General features: G+C 33.1%; 1 protein-coding gene across 1 annotated transcript; it reads left to right on the top strand.

Annotated features, from left to right (window-relative positions):
• The first annotated feature begins 8,902 nt into the window (after positions 1–8,902).
• On the top strand, positions 8,903–12,536 carry LOC145570939 (exopolygalacturonase-like). Its single transcript, XM_081630055.1, has 5 exons — positions 8,903–9,100; positions 9,871–10,182; positions 11,494–11,789; positions 11,911–12,133; positions 12,258–12,536. The coding sequence occupies exons 1-5, from the start codon at positions 8,903–8,905 to the stop codon at positions 12,534–12,536; spliced, it is 1,308 nt and encodes a 435-aa protein (XP_081486181.1).
• Positions 12,537–13,126: the final 590 nt, after the last annotated feature.

Genomic DNA, 13,126 nt, shown 5'->3' with positions numbered 1-13,126 from the left:
ATGAAATATATATTATTATAATATAAGATTATATATTCCGTATTTAACATCATATCTTTTGTTATAACTCAATTTATCTAATAAGAAGGCCATTTATTATGTTTTTCTTAAATAAGTATTATATAAAGATTAGCAAAATAAATCTATATCTATACTTATATATTAAAAAGCGTTCCTAAAATCGTTTATATGTGCCACGTCATTCCCTCTTTAACAAGTATTGTGCCATTTCATCTATCACTCACCAATTATTGTGCCACATCATCACTACTTAATAAAGCATTCCTACCATTATTGATAGATTAATATAAAAAAAAGCGGGTTTTGAACACTAAACCTTAGGAAATTAAGATCAAGCTCCTTACCATCTTAATCAATAATAAATCATGTCATTTTTATAAATAAATACAACTATAAATGAGGTGCAAAATATAAAGGAGAAACTAGATCTGCAACTTGGGAAAAAAAATAAAATTAAGAGGAATATAATCAACATTTCCCACATAATGGAGAGTAAAAAATTGTCTTCCTATGCATTTTTTTTTTGGTCTTCCTATACTTTTTGTCAATCAATAGCATTTTATTTTAACAATGTTCATTAGTAACATGATGTTTAACATTTGTGCACAACATACTCAAACAACTTATGCTTTATCAATTCATAGATCATAATACACCATTATTATAATGAAAAATTGCTTGTAATAATCCCACCTTTGGAGCGTCCGCTAAAAATAGTCCCACATTTGGGTTATTTTTAAATAATCGACATTTATATCTAATCCACTCAAAATGGTCCCAACTAGTCATGTAATGTTATAACAAGTTGCCTGACACATGGCGGCCTACGATTGACCGAAAAAATAAAAATAAAATAAAATAAAATTTTTAAAAAAGTAAAATTTTTAAAAAGAAAAAAAAACAATTAATTATCCAAAAACCACCCACGGCTGCCAAAGCCACCCTCCCGCCGCCGCCTGAATCCACGGCCACCAACTCCCACCAGAACAACATCCTGCCTGCCCCGTGGCGCCAGAGACCGCACTGATCGCCATCCCCCTCCCTCTTGAACCGCCGACTCTCCTCCCCTGAACCACCAATTTGGTTCGAATCCCGTCCCGATCCCGACCTCCCTTCCCCTTCCCCAGCCACGTTTTCGACCCCTTCCCTTCCCTTCCCTTCCCTGTCCCTTTTCCAGCACTGTCCTCTTCCCTTCGCCTCGATTTCGACCCTCCCTCCCTTCGCACAGCCTCGATTTCGACCCCCTTTCCTTTCCCACGCCTTGATTTTAATTTGGTAAGGATTGTGGTGGTTTAGAGGTGACGGAATAGGGTAGGGAAGGGGCGATGATGTGCGCGGAGGAGCTGCAATCTGGGCGCGACGGGCTAGCGGCTGATTCGGGCCGGTGGTGGAGCGGGAAGGTGGCTGGGGCTGCTGCTGCTGGTGGTTTAAAATTTTTAATTAATTATTTTTAATAAAGTTATTTTTAAATAAGTTAATTAGTTAATTAGTATAATCATTTCTTTAAAAAAAATTAAAAGCAAAATTATTTTTTTTATCAACCACATTATGACACGTGTAAATAAATTTAATAAAAAAAAATTACCTACTCAACCGGTTACAAGTCATTTGAGACCATTTTAAGCAGATTCACTATAAAGATCAGATTATTTAAAAAAAAAACTCAAATGTGGGATTATTTTTATTGGGCGCCCCAAAAGTGGGATTATTTCGAACAATTTTTCCCAATTAAAAAAATTAAAATAAAATAGGATGATAAAAAAATTTCGTAAAGAAAAAAATTAATCAAAAGGGTAACCCGCTGCAACGCCGGGGCCGCACACTAATTTATTGTTTAAATCATGCATCGAATGGGACTTACCTAGTTGTATTATTAGTTTTAGTCAAAAATAAAATTGGTGGGAAATTTTTGCACAAAATTTTGACACACAATATATTTAGTATGACTTTTAAGAGAAGAAAAATAAAGTCTTACAAAAAAATAACTAACTAAACTCATTTTCTTTTTTAATTAAGGGAAATTATCAATGGTACACCCGAGCTTTTGACTTTTCTCAATGGTACCATTACTATATTTTTTATTATCAACGGTACAACCGAGGTTCCGACTTCTTAACTAGTGTGATTAGGCTGTTAATGAAATGTTAATAACATTCTAATTATACAGATTTAGGTCATTAAATGCATAAAATGTCTAAAATACCCCTTTTTTTTAAAAAACACCTCATATATCCTCCTGCCATAATTAATCCCTTCCTTTGGTATTTATGTTGATTGGACTTCCCATCTTCTGCATTCACCTTTGTTTCAATCATCTCTCTTGCGTTGAATTAAAGAAGAAGATAGTTAGGGTGTTTTGGCAAGAAATCTTTCAATTACAAGCAAAGAAAAGGGGATAAGTGTGGATCATCAGGTATGTATCACTTCCACTATTAAATAAAAGCAAAAAGGTTGTATGTTTTTCATGTTTCGAGTGAATATGTTGAGTAATTGTTTTACATATTTGCGAAATTATGTGAATTTCATGATTATGCAAATTATATTCAACTATTTTGATTATCTTGCAATATTTAGTGTAATTATGTGCATGAATTATGCGATTTGGTTGAATTTTAGGTAGGATCATGCGATTTTTGTTTAATTTTGGTATAATTATGCGAATTGGTTGAATTGTGGTATGGATTATGCAATTTGGTTGAATTTTGGTATAAGTGATGAGTATTTTGTTGGAATTACAATGCTTGATTGCTGCCGGAGGTATTGTGGATGTGTTAGGTGTTTTAGTTAACTGCATGTTGCTACTTTTGTTTGAATTTTGGTGCATGTTGAAAGATTATAGGTTTTTTTTTTTGTGATTTTGCAGAATGAGTGATGATAAAAAAGTGTTGAGATTTCAGTATAAGGGTCATGATGTTGACATTGAAGTAGATGTTGATATTGTAACATAATGGATTTGTGTATTGAATTTGAAGATCGATTACGTAGTTTGGATCCTCCAGTAGATATTGTGAACCCAACCTTTAATTATGCCTATAAAAAGAAACATTGGCCTATTAGAGATGATGATGGCTTAATTAGGTTGTTTAGAACTTTCCCTAACGACCCCATAATATGCATCTTGGTTGGCACTGCTAAGGAACCAGATTTTATCAATGACTTAGTAATTGAGTTCAGGAACAAACAAGCTGTTGCAGGTGGTCACCCAGCTCCTCCTCCTCATCTTCCTCCCCCACCACCACCTCCATCATCACCTGGTAATCAACATCAACTACCACCTTCACTACCAGAATCTGTAGTTTATAAACTAACACCTAGGAGGAATAGCAATCCTAAATCCACTTCTCTTGATGACCTACCAACAGAGGAAGATGATCCTTACATTAACACCGATTATACTTGGTCAGAACTACAAGCAGAATTTGAGGATCAGAGTGCTAAGCAAACTAGTAAGGAGTACACTAAAGGTAGGAAAGCCTTTGAAAAGTCTTTAGAGAAGATATATAGCTCTAAAGGGAAAAAGGGGAAGTCTAGTAAGGGGCAATCAAGTAAGGGGAAGGCACCATGTAACGCAGGGGCCGGAGAGAAATTACCCCCTTCTCCTATCTCACCAAACACAACATTTAAATCCTTACCCTTTAGGAGAAGCCTTAGATTCTCCCCCATTGAAACAATTCAGCAAAACAATTTTGCTTCCCAACCTACTGAGATTGACCCTAATGCTAAAAAACCAACTTCATCCTCTATATTTAATAGAAGACTTCCTAGAAGCACTGCCTTCAGGAAGGGTATTAAGAAGCAACCTGTTAATACATTGAGTGAGGTTCAGCCTACTAATGTCAGTGTTAGGAGGAAGGTGCGTTTTAATTCTGGTGGGGAGGATGATGATGATGATGAGAGTGGTGATGACTATGTTGCATCAGGGGTAAATGAGGGTTCAGATTCTGATGGTGAGGTAATACCTACAGGTCCAATTCCTGCAGATGAATTGGAGGGAGTAAAGAAAGTTCCTAAGGTGAAGGATAACTGGAAACCTTCTCAATGGTATGGTTTCATAGATGATGATAATGATGATGATTATTTCCAGCATTTGTATAAAAATGGAGAGCTGTATGAAGAAAGGGATTTCGGCAAAATAGAGTTAAGGCCTTGGATGATATTCACTGACAAGATACATTTGAAGGACACTATTAAGGATTATGCTGTTCAGGAGGGGTTTGCTATTAATGTTGAGGCTGCGGACAACAAAAGATACACTATTATTTGCTACTCTGAGGCTTGTGGTTGGCGGTTGCATGCTAGCAAGTTGCCTGATGGTAGAACCTGGGCTATTAAGAAGATATGGCCCAATGTTCATACTTGCAGGGGGTTAGAGACATATAACCCTATATGTAATGTGAAATGGGCAGCTAATAAAGTGATGGAGGACATTAGAGCTAATCCTAACATTCCAGGAAAGGCTTTAAATGAATTGTTGTTTCTGAGATTTGGTGTTTATATGAAGCAGGCTACTCTATACAGGTTGAAGAATTATGTCATTAATATGTTGTTTGGGGGACATGATGAGTCCTATGCTAAGCTGCCAATGTATGCTGTAGTTGTGAAATATACTAACCCAGAGTCAAAAGCATTTGTTGCCTGGACTCAGACAGAATGCATAGATAGGAGGCTGTTATTCAGTAGCATATTCATCTCATTCACTGGACAATGGAAGGGCTTTCTTAGGGGTTGCAGACCTTTGATTGGTGTTGATGGAACACATTTGAAAGGAAACTATGGAGGTATCCTTCTGACAGCTGTTGGATTAGATGGAAATAATGAGATATTTCCAATAGCTTATGCCATAGTGGGCCAAGAAGATAAAGAGACCTGGTCATTTTTCTTCTGGCATTTGCTAAACATTGTCAAAGAGTCTTCAAGGGAGGATTGGACAATAATTTCAGATAGGCAGAAGGTAAAAATTTAGCCTAACATTTAATTTCATTTTATTCATTGTTATCACACAAGTGTTTTGATCACTTTTTTTTTATTTATTTATTTATTTTTTGTCTTAGGGAGTGGACTTGGCTTTGACTCAAGTGTGGCCTGAAGCAGACAGGAGATACTGCTGTAGGCATTTGAGTAGGATTTACAAAAAGGCTTTCCCTGGTCCACTTATGTACATATTATTCTGGAGGGCTTGCAATGCCACTTCATTTTTCACCTTTAGGAAGGCCATGGAAAGGCTTCAAAAGGAAAGAGGGGATGATGTGATGAAATGGTTTGCAGACTTGGGTCAGCAATCAAAGTGGAGCAAGCACAAGTTTGATCCCAATGTGTGCAATGACTCAAATACTTCAAATTTTGTTGAAAGCTTCAACTCAACACTTGGGATAGACAGGTGCAGACTTGTGTTAACTCTACTTGAAGGTATGTCAAAATACTTCCCTATTCTTGTAGTTACCAATTATTTTGATCTTAACTAAACCAATTTCTTATTTTCCAATGTAGGGATCAGAAGAGTATGCATGGTTAGGCTTGCAACAAGACATGAAAATGCCATGAGTTGGAAAAATGATGACATATGCCCGAAGATTGCAAAATTAGTGAAGGCAATTGGCAAAGCTAGCTCAACTTGCAAGGCTTATAAGTCAAAGCCCGGGGAATATGAAATACATGAGGGAAAGTCTCAATTCCCCCTAAGTCTTAACCAGAGAATATGTTCATGTGGGGCTTGGCAACTATCAGGAATTCCATGTCGGCATGCAATTAGAGCACTAGTGGATGGAAAGTTAGATCCACATGAGTACGTAAGTTCATGGTACTCAGTTAAAACATACAAGCAAGCTTACAGTGTTGGAATAAACCCTGTTCCTGATCAAGACCAGTGGCCAGAAAGTGAAGATGGGAGAATTATAGAGCCACCAAAGATGAAGAGGGGGATTGGAAGACCTAGTAGGAACAGAAGAAGAGAAGAAGGTGAGGAACAACCAGGAAAAAGATCAAAGACCGTGAAATGTTCTAACTGTGGGTGCTTTGGACACAACTCAAGAACATGTAAAGGGGGGCACACTGGGAAGGAGTTAAAGGCAAGTGAGCCTGTTGTGATACAGAATCCAAGGGTAAGAGATCAATCCAATGCATCAAAGTCAACTAAGGAAGCTACTCAGACAATTCTAACAGCCTCACAATTGCAGAGTCAGCCAGTTAGCTTATCTTAGTCAGAATCTCAAGTTTGAATAGCTCTGAAATGTTTGAACTTCTAGCAAGTTTTTTTGTTATTTAAAATACTATTACCACCTTCAACATTTATGTTAGCTTTTATAACTTTTTTTTTTTTTTTTTTTTTTTTTTTTTTTTTTTTTTTGTTGCTAAAACTATGTTTAGTTTGCTGTCAGAATTTTATGTAAGCCTAGTACTTGGATTGATATTGGTATGGAAATGACAATGTTTGGGTTTCAAAGAAATTTTCTTTCAATTTTGCCTTATTACAGGTGGAAATATGTTCAAATTAAATGAAATTTATATCATTAATTTTTGTTCTAACAGGAAAAGAAGCTCATGATGATGATGGACCTGCTATTGTCATGTCTTATTATTTGGTTTCAGGTTTCTCCGCAATGCTTTATGTTTTCAGCGAGCTACACAGAATTTGCAGTAGAAATTCCTGTTGCAGGTGGTTCATTTGCTTATCTAAGAACAGGATTGGGAGATTTTCTTGCATTCATAGCAGCGGCCAGTAGGTAACACTCTGTTAGAAGGCATTGTTGGGAGTGCAGCAACATGTAACAATACTTTAACCAAATTTATTCTATTTCACTACTTTAACCGAAACTCCATTACATATCATAAAATGCCAACACAGATTACTTCACTTTAATGCAACAACTATCAAAATCAAATACATAACAACAACAATTCCTAATCCACATGCCCCTTCCAATCTTGCTGCCAAAAGAAGAAAAGCCAAACCAGAAGAACCCCCCATATAATCAAAACCAAAAAATTAAATAAAAAATAAGGGAGGTGTTGAGAATGAAGATGTACTGTGACGGATGCTTATATAAAAGATGGAGAATTACCTGTTTTTGTGGGTAATAGTGCTTAGATTTTGAATTTGTGAGGGAAAAGTTGGTGGGATATATTAAAAAAAAAGGGGGTATTTTAGACATTTTATGCATTTAATGACCTAAATCTGTATAATTAGAATGTTATTAACGTTTCATTAACAGCCTAATCACACTAGTTAAGAAGTCGAAACCTCGGGTGTACCGTTGATAATAAAAAATATAGTAATGGTACCATTGAGAAAAGTCAAAAGCTCGGGTGTACCATTGATAATTTCCCTTTAATTAATAAACATGATTGTCCAAATAATAAAGTATAAAATAATATAATATTAGCAACTCTGGTGGGCACTAGCGTTTAGTGGCTGGTGGTTTTTTTTTTATTTTTTTTATTTTTTCCTTTTTTATTTATTTTTTGGTTTTTATAAATTTAATTTAAATTTTTTTTGAACTAATTATGCAACACGTGACAAATAATTTTATAAAAAAATTTAACATTTTCTCCGGGTTATAGATAATCGGGATTTAGAAAAGAAAAGCGGGTGAAAGTTGAGATTATTGCAGAATAAACGAAAGCTAAAAATATTTAAAATTAATTGGGCAAAGTTGGAATTATTAAAATAAATTTTTCGTTCATATATTAAACATTATACTACTTATGAGTTGACCTAAATAATTAACAACGTCAGTGCACACGATGTGTGCATAATATTTTAACTTAAAGACATATGGTCTTAAATTTTTTTTACGTATTATGTATTATAAGATTTATACTATTTCGATTAATAATTGAACTTCATATAAACAAAGGGGAAACTTGATAGATATCTGAAATGAATAAGGAATATATAATCAAACCTTTAATTTTTCTAATTTTCAAGATTTGGTAACCAATTAATTATATCTCAATTGTTAATTCTTTCCGATTTTGTCCCAATCAAAAAATAAAATTTTAATTGCCTAAATTATTTTAGATAAATTTATTAATACATAAAGTGAAGGGGTATTTTTTTTGTATGAGGCTTGCCCCTCGTTTGCACAAAAATAAAGGGTATTTTGGATAGTTCATCATTTGGGAAAAATATTTTACTCTTCCTCCCTCTTCACCTATATAATAAAATAAAGATAAATGTTTGATAAATGGAAATCATACAACTCCCTCTGTACTTTTTTTTTAGTATTATTTTTTTTATAACTTCCCTCTTTTTATTAATTATTCCTTTTACGGTGACGAAAATTTTCACTATTATTATTGTTGGACCCAATTTTCACTTTTCACAAGGCCTAACAAGTAATAATAGGGACCCACTTTCCCTCTTTTGCTTTATTCCTTATATGGTAACGACTTAATACCCATAAAACTAGCCACACAGTGTGGGCCGGTGTGGCCAATCATATGTAAAAATTTGTGAATATTTAATATTTTTATTAATTAATTTTTCTTAAAAAGATAGAATACTAACTTGCTGTAAGCTAAAAAGAGAAAACCGTGAATGGGACAATGGGTGTTATATTGTTGTTTATTTCACCTCTTGTTAGGTCATGCATGGACAATGAATTTGTGTCTAATTTATGTTAACAATATTACTGGAACAATAAAAACCCTTGAAAGTCTCATTACTAATGGTCAAGAGAAAATCTCTAAAAATAAGTTTTTAAAATTTAAGTAACTATGCTAAAATATAGAATACATTCCTATTTATAGACAATTAATGACCTATACTTTGATAAATTGTTATATCCGTCCAATTTGTTCTTATTCTTATATATAAGCAACGTTCAATTTCAAATCTCTTAAGCTTCCAATTTCCTTTTAAGTTGCAAGGTCACACTAACAAATGGCTAATTCTAGAGGATACAACTTCACAATCATCCTCATTTTAGCCATTTCTTATTTCCTCATCGCGGTTGAATGTCATCGTGGCCTTGCAACTCCCGCCGCTAGTACCGACAATGAAGTTTTTGAAATCACCAACTTTGGTGCAAAGGGAGATGGGAAACCTATCTATGCCAATGGGGAATCTATGAACGGAATAGTGAGTTTATTCATTAATCACCCTCATTTATTATCGCGACTTAATTCTTTTACATAATCTCTTAGTGAACTGGCCGGCTACACCCTAAACTATTTCCGACTTTCCCTAATCAAGAATTGCCAATTGATGATTTGTTATCTGTAATATGAATGTTGTTTTGTTGTATTACAAAGTATATACTTAAATGTTTTAATACAATAACGCCTATTAGCAGGAATGACCTATATATGCACAATTAATAATCTTTTCAAATGTTTGTAAAAAATAAAAATAAAATAATAATAATCTTTTCAATTAAAACTTCAAGAGTACTAGTTTTAGTAAATACTTGTATTTTGTTATGTTTGGTGGTGTTTTTGGTTTTCAAGTGATTCAGTTTGCTGTGATGTTATTAAAAATGTATCAATATTTTTACTTTATATCAAAATACTCCGTAGTAATTAATATTATTTACCAAAAATCACATCTTTTAATTTCACATGAATACGTACTATACATACCTTTGAATATGTGTTTTAAGTTTTTGAACACATAAATTAAGTATTGAAAATTGAGAAATATTCTATTACAAGTAAAGATAATATGCATATTCATCTTCAAATACTGAGTATTTTGCAATTTTATTCATAATGCATTACCAATACAATTCATGGCTTTTACATTATTTGTTTATGTAATTGTAATAAACGTGAATACACACAAACATGCACATGAAAAATACACATTGTACGACCAAATGTATTCACGAACTTCTTTGTATGCATGTTTAGGCAATGATGAAAGCATGGCAAAAGGCATGTCATTGTAGTAATGGACCATCAAAGGTTGTGGTACCTCCTGGAACATTTGTAGTGGCAGAGGTTATATTCGCCGGACCATGTAAAAATCATGTGACTATTGAGCTTCAAGGAAATGTGATAGCTGATCCTGATATTAGCCAATTCCCAAACAAAGAATTTATCGTTTTCCAAGATGTGGATCGCGCCACTTTCACTGGACAAGGAACCATTGATGTTAGTAACCAAGCAAAGAAGTTCTCAAATTCCAATTATAAGGATGTCGATTTCTCTAGTATCATGCCTGTAAGTATCACCTTACATTTGATTATTTTAACAACAAAGAGCGATTTCTAATTAAATAGTTTACTTTTATTAATCGTGTTAGTTAAGTAAATACACTTTTACTATGCAAAACGAGACATTTGCGATAATATTTCGTCAATTCTTACCTCAAATAAGACCCAAAACCTTTAAAGAAAGTGCATGTTTTTGACACAAATTTTTTTAAAAAAAATCCATTTGATTTAAGGAAAAATTGGATGCAACAACACCAACTATGATAAAGGTGCGTGTAGCAGCACAACCTTTTAAAGGTGCGGTCTACAACACAAACTATGTGATTGGGTGCACATATTAGGACAAATGACACTAATGAACTAAGGTTTCATGGAAAAAAGTGGAATCTTTATTATTTTATATAATTGTTTAAACATTATTTAAATTTATATGATTTTCTATCATGCGTAACTAAATTAGCCTTACCTTTTATTTATTTTTTTCATTTAAGCATTTCTTAACCTCCACCATTTTATTAAGCGGATTCCTTCAAAAAAAATTGTGCTATTATTTTCCTTTGTTCGCTTCTTCAATTACTTTTTCTAATATTGATCTCACATGATTGACTTAGTTTCCTTTCCCTTTCCACTTAGTTAAATACTAAATTGATAAATTAAAAAAATCATTTGAATACCTTTATGCTATAAGATTTTAGGATGCATAGGTAACTTTCTAATACCAAACCCCACAAAATGATTTTAAATACTTAATTCAAAAAATAATTTTAGAATTGGATTTTAGGATATGCCAAATTGATTTTCTTGTTTGATGTACAACACTTAAATTGTGGAGGTTGAGAGAGAATAATTTAAAGGGAAAAAATTCATTATAATAGACGAGAACCTAAGTCAATCATCACATGAGATGTAAAAAAAAGTAATTGAAGAAACAAATGATAGAAAATAATGGCGAAAACTTTTTGAAATAATTCAATTTAATGGTTACTTAATTACATGAGATGAAAAATTTAGTAGAATGGAATTAAACAAAAAAGCATTAAAAATATTTAAGATTTACTTTCATAAGAAATCTAAATTTTGCCAATGTCATTTATGTTGTTATGTGCACCCAAGTGCATAGTTTGTGATGTTGAGTGCACCCTCGAAAGGTTGTACTGCTACACACACCTTTGTCATAGTTGGTGTTGTTGCGGCCATTTTTTCCTTGATTTAATGGTAATTTTGATGGCATGTGCTGAAAAATAATTTTTAGGTTTTTATTTGGTGGTAAAATAAAACTTTTTGATTAGTACAAATCTTACATATTTTCCTTCTACAGTCAATCAAGTTTTACAAGGCGAAAAACATCGCCGTTGAAGGAATCAGATCAGTTAACCCTGCTGCATACCATGTGTTGATTGTGGAGAGTCAATGCATAACCATTCAAAATGTGAAATTTGAAGCAAAGTCTGTGGAATCTAACACTAACTCAAATGGTATCTACATAAGTGCATCTAGTCAAGTTAATGTGTCTAACAGCTACATCAAAACTAGTGATGATTGTGTCACTGTTGCTCCTGGATCTACTGATATTTCTATCACGAGAATCACTTGTGTAGCAGGCCAAGGCATTAGGTAATCAATATTTCTTTATGGAAAAAGCCCCTCGATTTTTCAAAAGCTCTTATTTTAATTAATTTTGTGAGAGGATTACCGTCTAATATATGAAAAACTTTTAACTCATTTTTAAATCCAGCATTGGATCGCGACCATACACGACTTCACTTGATGTGAGTGGTGTGCTAGTTAAGGGTTGCTCATTCAAGGGAAGTGCATTTGGTGTAAGGATCATTCCTCGCCTAGAGTTCAAAGCAAGTCTTATTTCTAACATTAAAGTTGAAGATTTGATAATGGAAGGAGTGCAAAACCCTATTGTCATTGACCAAGTACAAAGCATCCCCATACTAAACAAGGTAAATGTGTTTCTTATGTCAAACCTAAAAAGTTAATTAATAAAATATGTCCTTAAATTCGGAAAAATATATTTATGCAAATAGTCCAGTTAGTTTACAAGAAATTTTTTTTTTCTTGCTTGCAACACAGTTAATTCAAGTGAAGATAGAAGGTGTCTTCTTCAAGAACATTAGAGGAACTACAACCACCAAGAATGCAATGTCTTTCTCATGTTGCCCAAAAAATCCTTGTGAAGGCATTAATGTGGTTGATATTGATCTAAGCTTGGATGTAAAACTTAATGCTAACCTCAACCTTGTTGACAAAAGCTTGCCTGCAAAAGGGCTCAACTTTTTGGTCAATTGTTTAAATACTAAAGTAAATTTTGGGGGTAAGCATGATGGAATAAGTTGTGGTATTCTCCCATAAGAAACTTTTTTTGCAAGTATTTAAGTTGGAAACTAGCGGGTTACTTTAGGGAAACTTAATAAATTATTTTGTAATGAATTAATAAAATATATTCTCATACTTTATTCACATTACAACAATTATGATTTTTAATCTTCTTTTCTCCTTCCAATCTTGAATATTATTGTTGTTGTCATCATTTTTTTTAGCTACTACTATACTTTATTATTATTTATTTATGAAAACGCGACAATTATCAACATTTAAGCCAATAATTATCAACAAATTAAATATGCTTTCTAATCTTCTTTATAATATAATCCTATCTTGAATGTTATATTCGTAATTGTGATGATTTAATGTCTATTATTACATGTTCACCATATAAATGAAAAGATAATTTCGAAGTTGTAATAATATACTTCTTCCATTTTCAATTAATGGCAATATATGAAATATCGCGCGTCTTAATATACAAGTTTAACCTTTATTATCTTCAATAGTCTATCTTTAAACCTTTATCTTAAATTTATCTATGTTTTGCATTAATAATTTGATAAACTTACATTGTTTGAATGTATTGAGTTTCCTTATGGTGAAACTAATTAATT

This window comes from Chenopodium album, chromosome 12 (assembly GCF_948465745.1).
Source record: "Chenopodium album chromosome 12, dcCheAlbu1.1, whole genome shotgun sequence".
Lineage (NCBI taxonomy): Eukaryota > Viridiplantae > Streptophyta > Magnoliopsida > Caryophyllales > Amaranthaceae > Chenopodium > Chenopodium album.
The sequence above is the reverse complement of the archived record's forward strand: the minus strand, read 5'-3'. Positions and strand labels throughout refer to the sequence as shown.